The 24,790-nt window shown below is 34.1% G+C and overlaps 1 protein-coding gene across 1 annotated transcript; it reads left to right on the forward strand.

The window, feature by feature from the left end:
- Window positions 1-4,328: 4,328 nt before the first annotated feature.
- On the forward strand, window positions 4,329-24,448 carry LOC129788471 (neurotrimin-like). The gene is made up of 8 exons (XM_055824576.1): window positions 4,329-4,607; window positions 19,032-19,129; window positions 19,223-19,430; window positions 22,338-22,496; window positions 22,572-22,700; window positions 23,491-23,625; window positions 23,706-23,855; window positions 23,927-24,448. Exons 1-8 carry the CDS (start codon window positions 4,535-4,537, stop codon window positions 24,112-24,114), a joined length of 1,140 nt encoding a protein of 379 aa, XP_055680551.1. The 5' UTR covers window positions 4,329-4,534; the 3' UTR covers window positions 24,115-24,448.
- Window positions 24,449-24,790: the final 342 nt, after the last annotated feature.

The raw sequence follows: 24,790 nt of genomic DNA on the forward strand, positions 1-24,790 counted from the left end.
ATTATGATCATGATTGGAAAAGAATCCCTAATATTCTTTAAAACATTCTAATAAGAAATAGTCAAATAATATTGCCAAATATTGATTAGAATTTAATATTTTGAATTTTAAAAATAAATGTTGGACACAAAAAATTATTTAAAATCACATTTTAGTCAATTTGTTCCTGTAGACTCTAAAATTACTTGACCATCCCTTATTTCTTATCATGAATTTTATTTGGTTGTATTAATTCTTAATCAATTATGTTTTTGATTGGAAAAGAACCTCTAAAATCAAGATAATGTTCCTTGAAATATTCTAAAATTTCCATAAAGATGAAAATTATCGTTAAATGACTTTTCTTTGTTCTAAAATTAAATAACTAAAACTAAGAACTATTAAAGAAAATAAATACAGTCATACCCCGTTTTATCAAGTCTTGGTTAAACTCTTCTTACTCATTAAAATTAATGTGTGAGAAGAGTTTAACCAAGACTTGATAAAACGGGGTATGAATGTATTTATTTTTTTGAATTCTTCTCAAATATCCCTCGACGTACCTTGGCTACACCGCACGTGTGTTTGTGTGTACCTTCGTAAACTTTAATAAAATGCCTAATGGGATGCGGGGTGGTTTTTGTGTGCGAAATAAACTTGCTTGTGAAGACGCTATAAATATTTCAAGAGAAAAATTGAAGACAATCGTGTTCGATATTTTTTACCATAAATTTTCCATACGTTCCATTGAAATTCATAACACGGAGGAATACAGGCGCTGAAGAATAAAAAAAAGACGTGTAAATCTTAAATCAATGTCTCAAGATATAGGCATGAAAATCTTTCGTTTTTGTGGGTGTTTTATGGAAGAAAAAAATCTGACGAGAAAAAATGAGGAAGGAAATTTTCACGCTATTTTCCTTTATATGGTCATCTTAAATTAATAAATAGCCCTATATTATGCGATATAATAATAGGCATGGGAGGGGAGGGGGTGGGAAAAGTGGCCTAAATATCCCGAAGAAATGCCATACATCCTCAATGGTATTCTGGTTGTGGCAGAAGCGAGGGAATGGTGGTTGGGAATACCGATCATTTCGGTAAAATAGCATTTTATGGAAAGAGTTTTGGTCCGCAGGGACTTTTAAGATTTATGATTCGGCAAGCCACCTGTCCCAGTTCCACAAGCAAGATATTTTCTTGTGTATGTATGTAGTAGCAAAACACAAGGAGTGAAATTTGTGCTCCAGAGCAGTGCAATTTTTTTTTCTTAACACACCCCCATCCCGTCCTTTTCTCTCTTTCATTTTCCATGTTCTATCATATACCAAATACCTTTAAATTCTGTGAACAAGAATACTAAAGGGACTCCTCCCTGGAAATTAAACGATTCGGATGCGAGATGAAGATGTCATTAAATCGAATATTATGTAATGCGGAAGGAAGGAAAATCCCCAACCCACCCCCGCCCCGACGAAACCAATGGCGTTCTTCTTTCGCAATATCAAATGGGGTGTGTTGGGCGCACACGGGATATGGAGAAAGATATGGAATAAGCGGGTGTGTGGGGACGACGGGGGAAACCGGCAAAAAGAAATAGAGCCATGAAACTTATTAGATTGCACTGGGAGACGCTGGTGAAGATATAGACTTAATAAATTGATTACATTACCTATACACCACAGGGCTAGGCTATACACAATATAAGAAAAAGTTTCCGCAATCTTTTTACACTCATATCATATGTTTTCTGTGGATTGTGGTTGATCTTGTTGTTCAATTTCCCACCATCATGGAGGAATTTCCATCATATTGAGCGAAAAAAAATCCCTTTGATTCTTTTTCTTTTTTTTTTTGGAAAAACTAATCTCAATGTCTCACCTAGCCGATGCAATCCATCACGTAGGAAGGAGGTCCTTACATGGAGTTCACGTAGTGTAATTGAGTTTGTATAGAGCGGGGTTGTTGTAATGATATTCTGGCCTCTAGCAAGTGCGGTCTACCCATCGTCTTTTATTGCAGCATTATTCTCTTCTTAAAACACACCTTAAATCTTACACTCTTCCCCATATATCACTCACTTCGTGTTGTCCCAGAGGACTCTCTCTCTCTCTCTGTGTACTGCCCAAAATAGGACTCCCCCCTCCCGGAAAACTATTTAATGGTTTAGTGGGTGGCCTTAAAGTAAGTATAAAGACACTATATACGGTGCAGTCTTTAAGGTTTGGACCTTGAGAAAGTTTCATGCCCAATCTCACATGGTTAAGGATGTTGAGAGCTTTTTAATTGCCACCCTTTAACTATATGTGAATTTTATTGCAAATTTAACCCCGTGCCCAAGCAATTATATTGTCGACATTGATGTACTTCTTTAGTAAACTCCATACGTTTTTACACATACATAATGTTGGAAATGTTTTCATTTATTCTTGATAGAATTTTCTTAAATATTAAGGCGATTTTTTTGGAAGCAAACAATTTTTTTAAGAATAAATTCAATTATATTTTACCTAATATAATGCAGGAGTGTAGACAAATTAATTAATTATGTAAAATTTTCTTTTAAATTATTTTTAAAGCGTTTGCTTTTGAATTAGCATGTATTAACAATTTCTATGCCATTAGTTTGAAGCTTCTTTTCTGATGTTTAACATTTCTTTTTTAACGATTGATATTTATTTTGCAATGTTTATAAAGTTTTTATCTAAAATTTGACGTATTCTTCTCCTTCAAATCTATGATACTTTAAATAAAAAACCTTTTTTTGTTTTAATTTATGTAATTTTTAGTTTGAAAATAATTATTTTGATTTCTTAATGATCTAGATACTGCACGAATTTTTAGGATGATTAGACAACCCAAAACATCCTCCCTGAGTATGAGTCTGATAAGAGGCTTCAAAAAGCTTTTTATTCATTTTAAATAGAGACTCAATTTCCATATTATCAACCATATATTTCTCTATTAAATAATAAAAAAAAACTTTTATTACTTATCAAGTTTATTTCATAAGAAAATATATGCAAGTAAGTGTCTTACAAAGCAAGATTTCAACATAAAAGAATAAAATATAGCAATCTTGAAGACAAAATACCACTCACATATATATTTGCCATAAAGCTCAGGAAAAAGCTCACCCGAGATTCCCTTCGTCCTTGTTATAAAACACCAACTGGGTCTCAGATAAAATTGGTGTGTAGGTATGTTGCCCTCTAAAGTAAATTATCCTTGCTACAGCATAAAATACACTTCCGTGCAAAATGATTTATCCACCTACTACGGGATCATAAAATAATTCTACAAATTATACGAAAAAGGAGAGTATAAAAAATTCAATATTTTTCCCGCTAATAAATCAAATAAAATAAATTCTATTGAAAATATTTTCCATTAATTCATATATGTATTTACTAACAATTTCATCTCATTATGAATTTGATGAGTGAAGGGATTTTCTCTTTTCTAGCCATTTTGGGAAGCAAACAAGACCCACAAATGGGGTGATTGGCTATGAAAATCATTGGAGTGGTGGATGCAAATAAAAAGAGTTTCTTTGAATGCTGACACGGCGCTTACTCTCTCCCACCATTTGCTACCCTAATTAGCTCATCATTGTGTCGGCATTTGAATTTGCTTTTTGCCATTTTGTTTACTATCATAATTTTCCACCAAACAACTGGCTGTGCCAAAAAAAGCTTATTTGTATATAACTGCAAAATTCGTGGAGGAATTTTTGTCATTTTTTTACCTCGTGGCTTTTCCTGCAATCCTTGCGATGTGGGAAGAATTTAAAGTTTTTGTTGCTTTTCTGCGAAGGCAAAACACCCCAAGGGGTTGTTTGTGGTGCAAATTGAATTAATGCGCGCGAATATCATAATCGATTTCGCACGATGGAATCATATTGTTGGCAAAATTAATTGGTAATTTCCATTTTAAATCATTCATTGACGGGGGTGGATTTGAGACGTTCACCCCGCCGGGGATGAGCGCACGTTATGAATTAATTGAAAGCTTGAAGAAAAGGATTTTCCATGCAATCTTTTTCCTTTGTCTTGCAAACTTTACCACTCTTCGCCACGCTTTTTGCGCGCGGTGGAAGTGACCAATTATGATATTAGGAGGGAATTATCAGTGCGATCTCGAGTGAACTCTCGTTGAAAGGGTGGCATTTGCCTGTGGGTGGGTGGTATGGGGGAGTTGCAAAGCTGTGAATTGAAATGTTTTATCGGTTAAACACGAACGTGGCGCATGCGAAGTGGGTGAAAATACCACGCGAGAGGTTCACCGTGGCTGTTTATTAATTTTGAGATTCAGTTAGTGAATGAACTTTCACTGGGAAATACCCCGCAAAAAAAGGATACAAACAGGAGCGCGAGATTTTCCGTTTTCTCTGGCTCTGAATGTTTTCTAAAATTCCTGTGCTTTAGGGCTAAATGCAGGCAACAAAATTATAGTGTTTGATTCTTCGTGAATATTTTTCTGTGAACTTTTGAAAGGAAATTTTAACGGAAAAAATCTTGAAGAAAAGACGAATAAGCAAAGCTAAAGAGAGACGATGGAATTTCAGTTAATTCTCCTTGTTTTAGTTACATTTAAGGAAGTTGATGTTGCAGTCCCAGATATGAATGGCAAGTTTAATTTGATTTTTTCTAAGAACATGTTAAAATCACCTTGAGGGAGTGAAAGAACCGCATCCTCCCATATAATCTCTCGTGTGAAATCTTAAAGAAAGGGAGACACTACATTTCAATTCAAAAAATTCTCAGAAAAATCTTAAAGGTTGCAATGCGAATAGCATTAGTGTCTTCGTGTGAAGTACTATACGTAGATGGGGAGTTATGTTGGAGTTTTTGACTTTTGTTATTCACATTGGGGGTGGGCTTTGTGCTGAAAATTCCGAGAAATTTACACTGCATCGAATAGTGGGTAATGCAATAGTGTTCATGAAGCAATTGGATTTCTATAAATACAGTTTTCAAACATCGAACCCTTCTAGAACCTCCCGGCTATGTGTAGCATGGTATGGGGGTATTACCAAAGGTACACTCTTTCACGACTTTCTATTGCACCTATCGTGGGTACAGACAGTACTACTAACAAATCATGACTAGTGGGATGTATGAAAAAGTTTCAAGCCTATGCTACATCGTTAGGTACAAAAAGTTCATAATAAAGTTTCAAAAGCTTTTTAAAAGTTTTTTTTTGTCCTTTAAACTCTTCAGGAAATCGCTAAATTTTATTTTTGAATTAGATTATTTTATTGATTTGTAATTTTAATCTAGATCTAAATAAATTAAATTTTAAATGTAGAGTTATGGGAGTTAAATGAACATTAAATTTTCACATCATTCTGCGCGGACTTTTGGAGGTCAAAATTTGGCCACGTTCCCCTATATATTATTCATTTTAAATACCCCTCAATTAAAAAAATAATAATATTTCATCAATTAATAAAATTAATAGAAGATTAAAAAGAAAATAAAAAATAACTTTAAAAAAATATCACAACAATTTTATAAATAAAATAGAAAAAAAGGAGCTTTCCCTCCATATCTTTTACGAAAGCCAGCGACTTTTCAACACCCCACGTCATGTTCTTGTTTTATATTTCTCACAAATAAAATCAACTTGAAAAAAAGTGATTTTTTTTTGCTTTTCGTAGTATCAGAAACAATTTAGAGCCGACAAGTGGGAAAAAGGGAAGAAAATAGTCATGATTTTTGAATTGGTGTAAAAAAAATGTGTGGAGGGGGTGGTATCATTTCTAAATGTCATGAACTTTCTTTCTGAAATGTAGAACGATTCATTCCACCACATCATTCTGCAAACAACCCCCCAAAAAAAATCATTGCATATTCATCTTTTTTTTGCATTTCGGAAAAATATGATTTTCTTAAATGTCAGACCAGATAGACACGTTTTTCTTTACATGAAAATGATATTTTTTTGTATCGAAAAAAGCGCATCTTCAGAATGACCCATATAATATGTACTGTACATAGTAGAGTAACGATAAAAGGGTGGAAATTGAAATGAGGGTTGTTTATTGAGGCAATCTTGTAAACAATTAGAGCCTATATATTACACTGGAGAGACCATATACGCACATCCAATTGCCCCAATCCAAGGGACTAATTATTTATTTTTTCATTCCAGCCTTTATTTCTTTCTATTCTTTGATGATTTTATTCATTGCTCTCGCCTTTTTTTTTACATATATATCTATAAACGACAAATTCTATCCAATTGATTGAAGAGTCAACAATTTTTGATGATTCTTGTCAGCATATCAAACCGTATAGAATTTGATTTATTCTCTATGTTATGTGATTTTTTTTAATTTCTATAACTTTGATGCATTTCTCTTTTTCTCTATGCTGGAGAGGGTTGATAAGCGTTTGAACGAGCAAAATAGCTGGACGAAGTAGTTAGAAAGCTGTCAGTCTAATTGGGATGCAATATGAATTTTAGTTTGGTTTCCTCATGTCAGGATTATTTGTCTCACGCCAGAATAAACTGAATGCATTGGTTGGTATATTCGGGGTTTTAGTGAGAGCTACATAAATATTATTTATATAGTTTCCGTGAAGTTATTTTCTTTACATTAATCTTTTATTAATATTTATTTGAAAGTTATGATTTTTAGCAAGAAATTCTTTATTATTTTATACTAGGTGGCGCATAAGTTAATGCATGATTTTGCATGTAAAGCAGCCTTAAATCATGCATTAACTTATGCGCCACTCTATAGAATTCTTAAAGATATAAATGAAAGCATGAAATTGTTAGTTTTTGCTCTTTACTTGTCCTAGAAGTTTAAAACTATATTTTAAATAAAAAAAATGATGAAATAAAAATCAATCAATATAAAATGAAAGTAATTTTTGGCGGGAATTCTTGTTTTCCTAAATTTCCTTAATGAGGAACTACAAATAAAAATGTCCAAACAAAGAATAGTTTAAAACAACTCCATTAATTCCCTTTAAAATTTTCAATACAAAATGTATCAACAAAATGCATTTTTGAGCTCCACCATGCATTACATGGTATACTTACCAACAATCCTTGTGACGAGTGTTACAAAATATTTTGCACATGAAGTGAGAACTTCCTGTAGGTTAAAAATACAAGTGCTTTTCATTCAATTGATTTCTAAATATTTAACAAGAGTGGAGAAGTTTAAAAGCTGTCAACGTCAATTTCAAGATTTACCCAAAGACCTTTCTCGTTTGCTCAGGTGCGGTGGGCAAATCTACTTTAGATTGAGCGCCGGGGGTTGTGGGGGTTGAGAGTGTATTTAGCGTGTGAAAGGTGGAGGAGGTTGACAAATAAAAATCTCACCGGAGTTGCATCACTCATACTGTGAGCACATCTCGTAGGTTTCTGGGTAGCTTATATAGGGCACGGTGGGATTATTATTTAAATCAAAACTCAACAATAGTTGAAGATGTGGGTGAAAACAACGGGGTTTAGCGACACCAAAGGGAGTCTAAGTGCAAAATTCATAATTATGATTGACAAAGATAGAGAATTATGTTTGCCATTCACTCAATATGTGGGGAATTTACTTAGAAAAGCACTACTAGCATTAATTCACAATCTCTGCATGCAGCCAGTTTTTTGTTTTTGAGGTGTGAAAGGGATTTTGCTGTAAAGCTGCACTAAATCGCGCTACATTGTGAGCTCCATTTTGTATTTTTACTGAATTAAATATAAAATATTTTAGTTTCAAAATTTTATTTATTTATGGGAAATAAAATTGAATTTTATATCTGAATTTATGTGAAGAATTCACCAAAAAAAAAAACATTAAAAGTTTTTTTTTATACAGGTGTATAACAAGATTGCTCATCATACACCTTTCGCGCAACGTACGAGCCATGCAATATATCCGATTGCAATTTTTGGAAAATATTGCTATATACCTATATATGTACCTAAAAGAATTTTTTCAATTATTAAATTTCCCTATGCTGGAAAAGGATTTTTTTCTCATCAATTTAATTGAATGAAATGCAAAAAAATCCTGCAACGTTTTAACCATTTGAACTTGATCCATATTAAATTTTATTTAAAAAAAAATATTTATTAAAAAAAATTAAACATATTGCCTACGTGGGAGTTACGTACATTGATGGTGTCAGAGTTCAACAACACCAAATTTGTAAAACTTAATTTTCTTATCAAGATTAATCCACATTTGCGAAGCGTAACTAAAAACACTTCCCAATATGAAATGAAATTAATTTTCTCACCGTGGACAGCAAACTTTCCCCGCCCATCCACTTTTATTTAATTGTGGAATGTCTTGTGAAAAATTGATCCCTACAGTGGAGGATTTTTTCCCCATAAATGTATATTCTCCTGATCCAAATCTACTACTGCTGGCGTTTCTAATAATACTGCCCCCGGTGGTGGTGGTGGTTGGTAAATAATATTTGATTCGATCGACGTCTAAATAGCAAAAGCACCGAACATGCAACATTGAAATTATACGGCACAATTCAAAATTGCTATAAACATATAACGATATGAAAATGTTTCTCTCAGTATGTATTGGGGATTTTCTTCAACTGGCTCTCATTGTAGTATTTTTCCTTATTATTTTTTTTTTCATTCAACTCCCCTCCACTCTCTCACTGTGTTTCTCCATTTGTAGCACTATTATCGCTATATATGTTGCCCTCTTCTTTAACATAATCCACGGGGGCTGTTCAAAATGTTCACAAAGTCATTTAAAACTATTGAAAATCTCCTAAAATTTTATTTAAATATTGAGTTCTTGTGTAAATTAAAATTATTATTAAATTTTCTACATAGCTTATACAGGGTGGCGGAGCGATATAGTCACGAAATTAAATGCTTATAACTTTTTTTTGAATAAGATTTTTTTTAAATTCCACCGCCAATTGATCAGAAATATAATCAAGTTTTATCATGCCAAATTTGGTGGAGCTGACTCCAAATCCGGGGGCGCTAGAGTTAAAATAAAAAAGTGCAATTTCCCATACATTTTGACAAAGTATAGCGTTTTTCATGTGAGTTGCTTATTGCTCTCTGCGTGGAAACAATAGATTTTCCATTTTCCCAATAAAAATGCACTATTCTTGCCCTTTCGGCCACTGAATATTGCGTATTCATGATGGTTCGTGATGATCACACAAAGCTTTGCTAAAAACTGACGAATAATTTTATTCCCAACTTTCATAGGCCGCAGTGCTTCGCCATAATCCGTTTTGTTTTGAATAAAAAATCTGAGTAAATAACTCACTTTGGAGATGCAAGATAGAGGAATAAAAGTTTTTTTTTATTCCGATTTCCTCCAATTTAAATTTCATTCTTTTAGAGCCAAAAATTAATTTAAGCGGTATTTCATTAACACTACGTGCAATCACATCAAACACTTCCCTCGAGTTGAAAAGTCAAAAAAATCCTAAACATTTTAAGGTGTAAAAAAAACGTTAAAGTGGAAGACGATAGTGGAGAAGGATATTGGGGGATGATAGTGGAAGAGGACATTGGAGAATCCGAGTACTATCATTTTAAAAAAATCGTTATGCAAAGTGCTGTGTGAAGTAAGCGAAAAAAATCATCTCTAATAAAAGACTTTTTACTTTCTGAACAGGACTTAAGTAGACTTCTCATAAAATAAGCAATGTTGGAGGAGCTTTGGCGGGGAAATATTTGTAATTTCTGACCGACAGAATTGTCGCCAAGGCTCATGAGTTAACCCTTTAAGGACCATTAGAACATTTTTCTTCTAGTATTCTACCTTTCTTTCTGGCATGAAATCTCTAATTTTGTTTTCATCCAAACGTCGCCAGGTGCAGGGTGTTTTGTTCAAAGAAGAACACGTAATTTTTCAAGGCTTTAAAGCTCTATTTGGGACTTCCTTTCTTAGATACGTTTTTCGTCCGAGGGCTTTTCTTGAATTTACAGAGAATTTTTTCTAATAAAATAAATTTTATTTTTCTCAAAAAGACTCAAAAAAATTATTTTCAATAAACTCATCTTTTTTGACACGCGAAAGTCCTTAAAGGGTTAAAAGAGGAGAAGAAACGTTAGACATACAGGACCTTAGCTCAATTTGTAAGTTAATTCTCCACACAAACCACGATTTCTCTCTCGAGCTCTTAATGATATTTCTTCGAGACTCCCCCAAAAATTTTCTCACTCCGTGGACTCACTTAAGAATATTATTACATAACGACCATAATATTCCGACCATTCTAAGCCAAAACCACCCGCACTTCTCCTTACCCCCAAATATGGTGATTTGCTTTTCACTTTTTTTGTCATATGTATTAAAATAATACATTTTACATAGCACACAGAAAATTGTCCAAAGGGGGTCGGAATCACAATAATTACACCTTATTATATTATTTTTGTAAGAGAATTGAGCTGACCATCGATCAAGAGTGAGACTAATTTGGGTTGAAAGAAAGTCACTCAGAAAAATTCACCCTCCTCCCAGCGCAAAATGGGGGAGTGGGGGTCAAATGAAAGGAGAATATTACTTCTTAAAGTTAATCTGTCTGTATAATGAATTTTTTTTAAATGGAATTAAGGGGGCCTCATCTTTTGATCAGAAAATTAGGATTTCGGTCAGCAAATTCTGCTTAACTTAAAAACGCCAAGAATCCAAAGGGAAAAGAATCTAATTTTCTGTTTAAAAGAATTGGTCCGAATTAAGAGTGTAGGATGAATAATTTCTAGGAGTGTATCAGTCAAGGGAAATCTTGCAAATTATCTTGCTAATTTTGTATAATTAAGAGATGTTTGTAAGTTAAGAAGACGCGGAAGAGTCAGCAATTTCACATTGAAAAATATCCATAAGTTGTGATATTTCTAGATGAGAGATGTTTTTTGTGAAATATTCTTCTTTGAATCCTTTTTTCAAGAACTTCAAATATAAATAAATATTTCATTCAATATTTTTAAAACATTAATTAGTTTATCATAATAGCTAGAATAACTTTTTCCAAATAGAAAGAGAGGGCGTGTTAATGTGTCGCTGAAATGATTATGTGAGAAATAACTGCTTGATATTTTATTGCAAAAAGTTGTTTTTGGCTTTTGGATTAATCATAAATTCATAAGCACTAATGGTGCATTAAGGATCTCTCTTTTTTATCCCTTCAAATGAGTGTCATTGAGAGAAATTGGTTCAGTGATGCATCTAATTTTATTCTAGCTAGCAGAGAAAAAATGAAGAAAATCATCTCACAATATTTTCACCCAAATTATTTAGGTTCGCCACTTTACTGCTAAATGGTTACAATAATTTTGTGAGTGAAAGTATCATGAGGGGTGACATAAGGAAAAGTTAAAATGTCACTTTGGTGCCTCTTCACCATTTAATGTTGATAGGACAATATTATTTTTTATTATTATGATATTTGAAATTTATTGTTTGGCGTGTGAGAGTAGAAATAACATTTATTCGCCATGTTGATATGTATATAATATTCATACACATATATATATATATATATATATAATTTGACGCTGTTGGGATGGAAAAAAAATCCTTACACTGCAGCTTACCCAGCGCGGAGAGCCCTCCGTGTGTAAGTCTCGCACCCCCAATTTAGACATGGCAATGAGGGTGAAGAATTGATGGGTCAAAATTGAGGCTAATAATATTTTCTCAAGCAAGTGGAATCACCTTAAAATATCAAATGACTCAGCTGCAAATTAAATAGTAATTTAGCAACTTGGGGGAGTTATTTTATTTATTTTTTTTCGCTATTATTGCCATCACGTATTTATTCACCACGTGTTTTCTCAGCAATTCCCATATTATATACCTTTGCTACCTACCTTTCATTGATTTGCCCTCACAGTGGCACCGCATTGGAGACTTTTTGGCGGATTTCAGGCCTAATATTTTCAACTATATATGTGTACACAAGAGTATTTTAATATTGGGAGCGAAAGGGGAGAAAAATTGACGATTGTAGCAAAATGAAAGAAACACGCAACGTCTGGGGGACTTGCATTGATTTATTTGCCGGTGGAAATGCTCGTGGAAAGTACCTATATATACAAGGATTTTTCAATGGGTTCTTCGAAAAACTTTGCTATGTATATATGCAAAGTTTATGTTGTGATCCTTGCAATGAGAAAATTCCTCAAAAAAAAAGACTTTACCTGGGAATGAGGAAATGCAGAAAAAAATGTAGGGGAGAGCGGGGTTAAAAAAGTCACTTAAGGGTTTAGAAAAAGCTCAAAATATCATATTTCCCAAATAGTTAAAGTGAAATGAATAGCTCAATTCTTTGGTATATTTCTTGCCCTACAACTCTTTCTCAGATCATTTTGTTCTATCTAGATAGGAAATATGATATTTTAAGCCTTTTCCAAACCCTTAAGTGACTTTATTAGCCCCGCCCTCCCCTACTGGTAAGCTGACCAAGCTTACGGGAGCTGTGTTTCTTTCAGTGTACCAATTTTGTGAGAGCAAACTAGAACGCGAATTAATTTAAATACGCGCAAAGTCGGGAAAAGTTGAAAAGTCATACCCTAAGAAATGTTTGGAAGGCCATATCTCGAGAACGGATCCATAGATTTTCATAAATTTTTTTTTGTTTGAAAGGTCTTGAAGTCAGCTATAACATATCGAAAAATGAAAAAAATTTATGTCGCCATTTTCGAAAAATTCGAGTTCGAAATTTTCGAAAACTTTGTTTTCGATTTTAGCGCCTCTTGCGGTCATTTCTCGAAGTTGCAATGTTCTATACATTTGTAGGGTTTCACGAAACCTTTCATTTGCGCTTGAGTTGATCAAGATCGGACTTGTAGAACCCGAGATATGACATGTCAACTTTGGAAGGCTATATCTCGAGAACGGATCCATAGATTTTCTTCATTTTTGGCATGAAGCTAGATAATATGGTCAGCTACAACATATCAAAAAATGAAAAAAAAATTATGTCGCCGTTTTCGAGATATTCATCGAAAACTAATCGAAAATTTTGTTTTCGATTTTTGGCCCCCTAGCGGTCACTTTTGAAACTTCGGATGTTCTAGAGAGTTGTAGGGTTTGTTGAGATCTTTCATTTGACCCCGGGTTGATCAAAATCGGTCAAGCCGTTTTCGAGTTATGGTCGATTTTCGATGAAAAATTGTGGCGGCCATATTGACTAAACGGCTTGACCGATTTTCGAAAATGAGGTATCGTTGGAAAGCTCTTGATGTCCCCTACAACATATAAAAATTTCAGATTTTTACCTATTACAGGGGCTGAGATATAGCGAAAACAAAATTTTGAGGTTATCCAAAATGGCGGACGCGGGGGTGGGGGGTAAAATTTGACATCATAATCGGATGTCTTCCAGTCGATATTTAAACTTTGCCGTTTACCGCAAGTCTCTATCTATTACCGTTCTCTCACAATTTAGCGTTATGTTCCGGACGGCCGGACGGACGGCCGGCCGGAAAAAATTTTTTTTGGCGCATACGTTTTTTGGAATGTGGGGACCCTAATTCGTGCTCATCCCAAGTTTGAGCCCGATCTGACGACTTTCGATTTTGCTCGGTACACAAAAGCTGTGTCTGAAAGAAACACAGCTAATATATTTCAATTTTATTTTAGTATAACTTAAAAATTGCAAAAATAGTGAAATTGACATTGATAAGGGATTGCTTTATACATATTACATTATATATGAATGAGATGCTTCACACCCCCTGCAAAAATTATATATTATATAGAAGTCGTAAGCATAATTCTTGGACCAATCAAAAATTAGTTTGAAATTGTCGTCTCACTTATTTAAAAATTCATTTAAAAATTCCAAACTATCATTTGAAACTTTATATGTAGCCGACGAAGTTATCCCTTCATCCCTTTTCGTCAGCAAGGAATGATATAATTTTTAATGAAGAAAAGAGAGTTTTCTGCTGATAATTTGAGATTTCTCGGCAGAAATCTTTCATTGAATGATTAATTTTGCAAAAGCATAAAGTTGTGTTGAAAATTATGAACAACCCCCCCTTCTTCAACACTCCCCCATTCCATTTTATTTTTGATTAAATCTCCGCCTAAAGTGATAGTCACACTACAATATAATTTTTAATTTATACAATTTCTTCCTCGTGATGTACAGAGTCGTGAGAAAAATGCCAAAAGCTTTCAGGTGTGTGTGGGGGTGGGATGCAATATAGAATTTACGTGCGCTATATCCTTTTAATAAAATTCATTTTTTCCCATCATTTTTTTTCGGGTGCATTATAACCCGTTCCGCGGGAGCTTACCGCGAGCACTACTTTTTTTTTGCCGGTGTTACTACCACCACTCCCGCCGCGGGGGTGGCAGCGTGGGAAATTGTTAGATTTTTCAAAATGCCAGGATTTATTACTTTCACACATAGAGTCCATGATACTTCACTAACTGAATAAATTTGCAGATTTGCTGCTCATGGAAGCACTACTCTCTCTTTTTTTTTTGGCAAAGTGGCGCGGCCCCTTTTTTCCATCTCACCGCGCGTGTGAGAAAAATGCGATGAATTATATCACTTTACATCACACGGGGCACAAAAAAAATGCAAATCACTCAAATCAGCCAACAAGCCGGAAAATTCAACCAAATTGACCGACTTGAGGGGCCACATTACGAGTTGAGCTTTGGGGCATGGGGTGCTGCTCTGCAAGTTGCTGAGGATATCTCTATTTTTCCCTCCATGATAAATGATAGATGCTAATTTTCAAGACGCAAACCACACCGTTATGTTCCTCCCCGCCGTGTTGGCGTGGGGGTACTTTGTGCAATAATTTGCATTGTAATTGCGCTATGGCATAACGCGAGGTGAGGGGAAGGCCCTCCATATTCATCAAAGATATTTTATAGTCCATATCGTGGGGCATATTCCATCCACTTAAATTCACTTGAATCCCGGGGAATAAATGCATAATTCACTTTTGATTGAGATTGAGGGCCCAGATATGGGGCATTCCAATGCAGAGGGATAGGTGGTTGTAGAGAGAAAAAAAATCTTTCAACGTTTGAATTGTTAGGGAATAAAATAGTTTGTTAGTGTGGAATAAAATTTGGCATGCATGCTGAAGGGAAAGAAAGGGTTAAAAGAGCAAAAATAATAGACTTAAAGGTGGATTTTCCAAAAGGTTTTAGATTGATTAATTCACTTAAAGTAAATCATGATTTTATTTTACGAAAGTCGCGTATACAGTGGGGCTTCGCTGAACGGAGTTTTTCCTTATTTTTCACTTTGAGTTAAATATTTTCCAGGAGAGTGTTGAAAGAGGAAAAATTTAATTAAACAGGTAAATTTAGTTGAAAAACAAACAATTTTTCTTTCGGAATGGAAAAGAAAATTCTTATCTAAAATAAAACTACATTTTCCCAGAACTTTCGGTCCCGTTCTGAGTTTCTAAGCCCGACAACAATTTGACAATATTGATAGAAAGCTTCACTTCTTCATAAGATTTCATCACAAAAAAGAAAACTTTTCTTAATAATTTATCCATGTTTTACTGATCATTAATGAAGACTAAGAGACGGGCCAAAAGCTCTGGAAACTCTTATCTTTTTCCGGATTAGAATTTACTTTTCCACCGATAAGGAATCCAGAAAATCATTAAGTTTATTTACGCCATTTTCCTCCAAAATCAACCCTAAATGAAAATTGAAATATCCTCTAAGCGGGGCCCCTCTGTATTGAAGAGATATAAAGATTGGGGTATGTATGAGGAATTGTTGCAGAAACAACCCCCAATCGAGCTGTCTGAGTGGCTCCTCTCTGCATTAACACTTAAATAAAACACCTAAAAGCGCTGTGCAGAATAGTTTGAAAAGTGAACTCGTGAAAATTGTGCAATGGCACGATTTTACAATTTTGCACGCTAATCAATTCACGTGGAAAGTAGCCAGGGAATGCTACACAATTAGGAAATGTTAAGCGAAAGTTTTCTATCACGCATTTAAAATTCAAAACCATTTCCAAATGATTACACTTTACCGCGAAGTAATACACCCCGGTGAGAAAACTTTTAAGCACGCCCTGCCCCGCAATTGGTATTAATTTCAATTGTCTGCTGCATATTTTAGCTCTTCTGCCGTCGACCTTGTTCGCACAGAGAGCAACCCCTCACGCGCGCTTTTTGGGGTTAATTACAAGACAAAAACCACGAAAATTTCTGCACAAGTTTTTCATCATTGCGATAATTTTCATTCTTTACACTTCTTCCCTCTCTCTATCTCTCTTCCTCTCTGTTTAGCGTTGAGATCCATTTCCAAATGTAGAAGAATTCATAGGGGGGGGGGGTTGAAGAAAAAAGTCGTGGCTAGTAATTAATCTGTTTTTGGGGGTATTTAGAGAGAAAAAGTCGTTTGATTTTCAGGGGATGATTTTCAAAATATTAACTAAAGAGCTTCCCTGGCGGGGAGAAGAAAAAAAAACATCTCACAGGCACTGTGGGCACGTGTGTTTGGAGAAATTCATGTTTCATTAGTAAATTAAACAACGCACAGCGAGGTCCTTACCGCTGAAAAGTCCTAGCCACACTACCACAATTAGCCACGCTCTGTGAACAGAATTTACACGACTCCTGCTATATAGAGAGCACCGATGGAGCTTTTGAGCTTTCCGCTGCGTAGCTTTTTATTTCGACAATTTGTGGCTTCTTGTGTGCTAAATGTCTCGCAACTTTGGACATTGCCAATTCTTCTTCTTTCCCCAAAACATGGGGGTGTGGTAAAGGGATTCCCCGCAGCTCATTTATATTCCCCAAAAGTCACATTCTTATCTCTCAATGATACTAAATATTTACATAATTATTTTCGGATTTGATTGAAAGTACCGCGTACGGGGACAAATTGACCCATCTTGAAGTCACAGAAAATTAAATATTACAAACATTGAGAAAGGAGTTTATTCATTTTGGGAGGAAAATTGCATTGTTTCTCTACTAAATTGTATTGGATAATCTTTTTAACCTTTATTTTTTGGGAGAGCATGATTACTTCAAAATGAATAAAATCCTTTCGCGCGAAATCCCGTCCTTTCGTGGTTTTTAATGTATATTTGACCTCATTTTCATTTTGTTACACATAAAATGCAACAAGAGTTGCACTATTTGACGTGCCACGAACATCAATGAGATGCAAAATCCATCTCTTTGATCCCCATTCTCTGCTTACATTAATGCTGTTTTTACACCAACTTTTTTTTTTCAATAAATTAGTAATATTGATAGCTGCAGAAAAATTCCAATATTTGCTTACAGAGCCAATAAAAAAATATTCCAGAGAGGAGTAAAAAAATTATATTATATATAGTGGGTGACATAAGCTGTATCATTCTATATAAAAAAAAATTAATTTAAACTAAATACCATCAGTGGAGATTATTGGAAAATGTGAAAGATGAATAGAAAAGTATAGAATTAATTAAATTCTCCGGAAAATATAGGTGAAAAAAGCTTAATGGGTGAAGTAGAGGAATTTCCATCTTAAATCTAAATCATATTAACTCTATGGGAAAAGAGAAATTATGAGAGTCTAAAATTGAATATATTTTTTTTTATTTATAAATTACAAATATTTGAAAATATTATAATTTTTTCAATTATAGATAAATATTACAAAAATTTAATAAATAAATATTATGGTAGGATAATATATGCAGAGAGACGTTTATTAAATTAAACTATTAAAATGTTTGTGGATGAATATTTCCAAGTAACTCTATTTTGATATTAAAATTAATTCAATTTATCAAAGCTTTTTAACAAAAACACACAATTCTCACATAATTATAATAATTTTCAAACCACACCAATTTTTGGTTGTGTTAAATTAGTTATTTCAAGTTCCTCTTCAACTCATAATTTGGTAAATGTTTTATTTTGTAATAATATTTATTAATGATAAACCATAAATACGGCTTGAAATGTTTATTGAATTTAATTTTTTTTTGTGCTAAAATTGAATTTCAAGAGCACATTTTAAAATTGTATTAAATAAAAATCTAATATTTCCATTTAATGCCCAATTATTCCCTTAACTTTCGATGGTTAAAGTTTTAGAGATTTTGAGTAATAAAATGGAGCAAAAAAAAAGACACTAAAAGGTTCGAATTGGACCACAGTCCCCTACAAACTTTTGAGATTAGTTTTTTGAAAATATTTTGTAATTAAATTTTGCAAAATTTTTTCCTCTGGCCATAATTGACACGCAATAAAACTTTCAAATAAAAATTAGAACAGTTCTAAGAGTTCTCAAGATGACCCTTAAAGACTAGTCTACTCATCACCTGATTTCTTGCTTTGCAAAGGATGTAGTTTGGCAATTAAGCCTCAAAAGGAGAAGGTAACAAATTGTCAAGATCTTTTAGCACTTTACACACCGAGGATTTTCTCCATCAAGAATCCCATACACAGGGTGTAAAAGAAAAGTATAGAATGTCTTGGCATGAGGAGTGTCATTAAAACCCAATCAAACGCCCCCTCGATTCCTTTTCTTTTCCCTTCGCAATTTGTCCGCCTTTCTCTCGTGTGGAATTCACCAGTCATTCATATGCTACAGTGGCTGCAAAAGTAGAACAATCTCACGCCAATGTTGAAAAGGATGTGAATCATGTGAAATAATATTTGGGTGTACTATATGCAGAAAATTGCATACATATAGGCACCTACCTACCTACCTACATATGCACATAGTTTATGCATAAAATGCTGCAACAATAACCATTTAATTTGGCCCAAAAAGATGAGGCGGGCAATCGTATAATGATGCGCAAAGGGTTGTAAATGCTACGAATTGTGTAATGAATTGAAATAACAAGCTGAACCATATGTTTGCCATTTATTGTTGCAATTATGCTTAGAGGAAGTGGAGTCCGTGTATGGCGGAAAATCATTGTGCAAATATGCTAAATCGGGCGAGAGATATAAATTTCATAATGTGCGGTTTTTTCTCCTTCCCTCTCTGTGAATTTTGCATCGTTATAAAAGGATTTTTTTTGTAAATTTTCTTCTTTCTTCTTGGATGGATTTTTCTTTTTCCTTTGGGAAAAAAAAACCAAAAGGAGATCCTAGCTTTAGTGCACCAATTGCAAACATCACAGTTCCTGTTGGGCGTGAGGCCACAATGACGTGTATTGTTCACGATTTGGTTTCATTTAAGGTGAATTTAAAAGAATTTTAATAAGTTTTGTTAATTATTTTATTTTTAGAATTAAAAAATTTAAAAAAATAAATAATTTTTTCCGTCTCTAAGGTTGCCTTCCTACGCGTTGATACGCAGACAATTCTCACAATTCAATCCACGGTAATTACGAAAAATCATCGAATTGGTATCACGCATACGGAAAATCGCATCTGGCAGTTAAGGATCAAGGATGTTAGGGAGTCAGACAGAGGGTGGTACATGTGCCAAATAAATACAGATCCAATGAAAAGCCAAGTTGGATACCTGGATGTTGTTGGTGAGTTGAAAATAAAGAGAAGTTTTGCATTATTCTGTAGGTGAGGATGTTCCTAATTTGACCATTTAGATTTTTTTTTATTAGAGTTTTTAGCTTGTTAGTAGCCTTTAATTTTAGGGGTTTATTCTGTTAAAAATATTTTCCTTTCTCATAATTTGAAGTCTTGAGATTTTAATCGTGTTAATGTTTTTAATTTTTTATTCGTCCTTTAACCATTGGAGGATTTTGTTGGCATTTTGTTGAAATCTATTTAACCCTTCGTAATAAATTCTCATCTGTGTTTAATTACTTAAAATTCGTTGAAAGAAAAGTTAGGAAAACATTTCCTTTTCGTGAGAAAATTAAGGTCAAAGTTTTGAGATTAGAGTTATCGCTCCTCCAAGGGTTAAAAGTATAAAATAATAAAATATTAGCAAAAGTTTTTTCGAAAATTTCTTTAGAGAATCCTGGATTTTTCTTTTTGCAAAACAGACTAAGGAAATAAACAAAATATAAAAATATTTCAAATATTTCTTACAGAGAATACCAAAGATTTTAAAACTCCCGAAAGTTCTTGATAGAATCTAACCTTTTATGATTTTTATACTCGTAAATTTCACCCTATATTGTCTTTCACACAACTTTTCCTAGATTTAATTTCACCTTCATCAGGTATTCTAATTTAAAAGAAAATTCAAAAATTGGGATAAAATTAGCCATGATTGCGAGTAAATTCTTCAAAATTAAGTCAATTATCGCGTCATTATAGCATATTGGCATTAAACTTCATCAATAACTTTCAAAGGAAGGAAATAATTTCCACCACAAATTATAAATCTCCTTTCCATGGTTGGGAAAATCAATGGTGGGTGGGTGGGGAGCTTTCTTGCACCACTCCACCCACATATAAGCCAAAGAAATACAGGAGAGTGGGGAATGTTCACACACAGAGGTAGAGAGACGAGGGTAGGACTTTTGTCTACACAACCAACCTTAGCAAATGCGCCATGAAGCCCATCTTGATTGAGTGTTGGTGGCGGAAATGGAATTTCATGACTTGTTTCATTTTCATTGCATTTAATTGACTCTCCGGGCTCCGTGTGCACATAGTTCTTTCCACGAATTGCTACCGGAATGTTCCATAGAGCACAAAAATCACCAACCATTCTTCACATTACATCTACCTCCCCACATATTGTTCTTTAGCCGTGTGCCTCGCAATATTCTATTATGTTATTATTAGCTTTTTTAATAAATACACACATGGCGCTTCGGGTGGGTGAATTTGAAAGAATTCCGACTATTTGTTGTAGATGAATTTGGATTAGTGCTATGTGTGTACTTGTGGCAAAAGCTCCTTGTGTGCAAAAGCCCTTCGCGTTTGCAAAAAAAGGGGTTGAGTGTGGTGGTAAAGAGGGGAACTTTGGGGGAAACAATGAGGAAAAGTCATGGAAGAAAAATAGAAAATTACACCGTCTCCGCAACAAATAATATGTTGGTGAAAGTTGAGCGCCATTAAAGTGGCGCCCATTGAGAATTGGTCACGCTTCTCATGTCAATTTCTTTCCTCAAACAATTCTTCTCCTCACATGAACTTCCTCTTCATTTGCACAATCTCACCCAAACCCTAATCAATCGGGGTTTAATCTCTCATCCCCTAAAAATATTTTCTTTTTTTTTTAGCTTCTCCAATGGCGCCAAAATGTTTTTTTTTTCTAGATAGAGTTTGGTGGATAAAAGGAGATAGAAAAATAGATTTTCTCCTGCCGAAAAGCTCCGCGGCAATATGCAAAAGAAAATTGAGACATAGTTATACAAATTAGCCCCCTAACCAGCCTATCAAACCCCGCACAATCTGATCCAACTCAATCACCTATTGAGTCACCTTGCTTATTTTATGTTTATGAACCTCCCAGAGTCGAAACAGAAATGAGCAATAAGATGTCGTAAAAGAAGGAGCAAAAAAACAGCCCCTTATATGGCAAAAATTTAGAGTACGAGAGAACCTTTTATTAATCCTAATAAATAAAGCACTGTTTCAATTCATAACAATAAAGTCATTGGGGTGAAAGTCAATTATGGAGGAAATTTTCATTTTTATTCGTGGTCTCTATATGTGGAGTTATTGGGCAATTAAATCTTTCCTTTTTTTCCATACCCAAACCAACAATTTTTCCTCCCCATAGGAATTTGCTTAATTTTGGAATGTTTGTTTTATTCCTAAAATACCAAAAAAAAAACGCCTCTAGAAATAATTTCATGATTTTTTTTGTGTTGATATAAAAGTTGATCAAAGAGATAAAAACATTCCTATATATAGTTTGCTTTGAATACTATTAATATGTACAAAAATATGGCAGTTTTGCAATTATTATTTTTTTTAGCAAGAAGTAGTTTTTCAGTGAGCTTTTAGAGCCAAAAAATTGATAAATTTTTATTATAGGGATGGTAAAATAATTTTGAAAACTATCAATGGAAAATATTGCCAGAATTTTTTTTTAATTCAAAAATTAATTATTTTGTTATACGTTACTGTAAAAAAATTGTATAAACATCACATTTGAATTTATTTGCAAATTTAAATGGTAAAAAATTATTATTTTTTGTTTAATAAAAATTGATGATAAACTTTTAGAACAAGTTAATGAAACTATTATTTTTGAATAAAAATATGTAGAAAGGAAAAACTATATAGGATTGATTCTAACAAAAATCTTTGCTTTTCTTTTCTAGCAACTTAAGACTTTTTGTAAGATTAGACAGTCTATTTTAAATCATTCACAGCTTTGTTATAAATTTTAATTAGCTATTTTCCCTTTAATTTCCCAGTCCTTTCTTCCAGCTAAAATTTTCCAACAAAAGGAGCTTTTTTCTTGCAAGACGTACAATAAAATAGGTATTAAAAGCTCTCAAATCCTTTTCTTTCAGTCCCCCCGGATATTCTGGACTACCCCACGAGTCAGGATATGATTGTACGCGAGGGGTACAACGTGAGCCTCCACTGTGCTGCTGTGGGGTCTCCTGAGCCCACAATCACGTGGCGTCGTGAACGGGGGAAGCCCCTCTTGTCCGTTGGAAGCCGCGAAAGTGAGTTTTGAATTTTCTTCTTTGTGTTTTAACTTTCGCAAAAACTTCTTTCATGCTCGTGGTTGCTCCTTTCAGTTTTTAGCGCCGAAGGACCCTCCCTGATTATACCGCGTGTCAATCGACACCACATGGGTGCTTACCTATGCATAGCATCCAATGGGATTCCACCCACAGTTAGCAAGAGGGTAATGGTGATTGTCAATTGTAAGTATCATCCTTCTATTGAATCCCTTCTTGCTCATTAATTTCTTCAAAATCGAGTGTGAGTGATAGAAGAAAACTCCGATGGTAAATTGCAACTTTCCGTGGGTTCCGGAGGAGAGTTTTTCGCGCAAAAATGAATTTGATGGGAAATACACGCGGGAAGAAAATGGAACAAAAATAGAAAGTTGTTATTAGAGGTTTCTGGAATTAAGCGAAAAATCAATTTCATCGAATAATAGCCCGTAGGTTTTCACGTTTTCTCCACACCCTGTGTGCATTTCGCGCCATCCAATTGAATTTATTTCGCGAAATGGGTGGGAGAAGTGTGAAAAAAAGAGAAAATTTATATCCATGACGGGGGTGGGCTTTTTTACCCCCAATATGTAGCTACACTGTCTCGCGCGTCCAGTCGGGAATTCACCGCATGCATTTCGATGGACGGGTGTGGGGGGATAGTGAGGAAAAAGAAAATCCAACGATGATTGAAACCACATTGGAAATTAAATGAATATGAAGCAGGAAATTATGAAAATTGCTGCACAAAAATATACAGAGAGATTAGGGGGGTGGATGTAACCAGGGGTGAACGATGAATTTGCAATTTTGTGCATATATTGGCACACAGGATTGGGTGGGCAATACCATGCGGGAGATGTGGGTGGAGGTGCCGGAAAACCAAAAAGGAAGAAAAGTGCTTTGGAGTAAAATTAATTTTGGAATTTGTGATTGAATTTTGAATATTTGAGTTACATTTTTCAAATACCTCTCTCTCTCTTTCTCTGTCTGGCAGTCCCACCGACAATTTGGGTGAGGCATCAGAGCTTTTTTGTAGCAATCGGCCAAAAAATCACCCTTGAATGTATCACAGAAAGTCACCCCAATTCGGTAAACTATTGGCTACGTGGGAAAGGAGATATTGTTCAGGGTAAGTTAAAAGGTTTTCCTTAGAAAAAAAATCTAAAATGTCTAAAATTGAAAAGTAAAAAATTCTTTGGTATTTTCAAGGAGGAAGCTACGAACAGCTAATGCTGGAAAATGTCTTCAAAGTTGTAATGAAGCTGGTTGTTCGTCCTGTAAAAGCCACAGATTTCGGGATCTACAAATGCATTGCAAAGAATTCCCTGGGAGAAACAGAAGAAACCATCACGGTTCATCGTAAGATTCAAACTCAAAAATATTTCCGAATTAATTAGAAAAATTAATTAATTAATTTCTTTTTCATGCAGATAAATCAAAACCTGTGGATTTGCTTGCCTACCACCAACCAAATCACATCAGTACTACATTTGCCAACACTTCAAGCCACTTTCGCAATCAAGACTGGAATTTACAACCTTTCTCGCACTCCTGCACCACCGCATCACTCGTCTCCAGTTTCCTGCTTCTCTTTTCACTCCTTCTGGTTACATCGTGATTTTCGTAAAGGACTCTCTCTCTCCTCTTGAAGTTGGTTTCTATATAATCAATCTATCTGAATGTAAATACAGATGCATCGAGAAAGAGAATTTAGGACGAAAGCTTGATTTCTTTCTTATATAACGATAAAAATATGTAATAATAATTTAAGGAATGTATGTAGAAACTATCAAGAAAAAAATAGATATTAATCGTAAAGCTGAAATTTTAGCATTTTAGGTACATATTCCTGTAATAATTTGTATTTAGCTGTTTGTAGAATAATTTTAAAGGATTCCTTATTAGTTTATAAGAAAAGTTATGTTAATAGAAGAAAAAATAAAATAAGAAAATAGTGTAATAAAATTAATAACAGGAAAAATGGAATTACAATTCGTTTTAAGGGATATTAAAATCCACGTAAATTAGGAAAGTTAACACAGATTTGCCCTTTGCAATTTAGTACGCTCGGTAGGTAATTTAATTTGTTGACTTAAGTTCATAAAAAATGACAAAATAACGTTTTTAATTTCACAAAAGACGAATGAATCCAATTAAAAAAAGAAATTTAAATAATTTTGCAAAATCGAATGCAACCGCGAAGAATTTGAAATAAGAATTTACTCTTAAAGTTCAATATGTTCTTCCTAAAACTTTACCTCAAGTAAAAATGGCTCAAATTCAAAGTTATTTGA

This window comes from Lutzomyia longipalpis, chromosome 2 (genome assembly GCF_024334085.1).
Source record: "Lutzomyia longipalpis isolate SR_M1_2022 chromosome 2, ASM2433408v1".
Classification (NCBI taxonomy): Eukaryota; Metazoa; Arthropoda; class Insecta; order Diptera; family Psychodidae; genus Lutzomyia; species Lutzomyia longipalpis.

Bases quoted from the DNA above. Each gene is read 5' to 3' on its own strand.
- LOC129788471 (XM_055824576.1), top strand. From the start codon at position 4,535: ATGGAATTTCAGTTAATTCTCCTTGTTTTAGTTACATTTAAGGAAGTT. The intron at 22,497-22,571 runs GTGAGTTTTGAA...TGCTCCTTTCAG, and splicing joins GTCCGTTGGAAGCCGCGAAA to TTTTTAGCGCCGAAGGACCC. The intron at 23,856-23,926 runs GTAAGATTCAAA...TTTTTCATGCAG, and splicing joins AGAAACCATCACGGTTCATC to ATAAATCAAAACCTGTGGAT.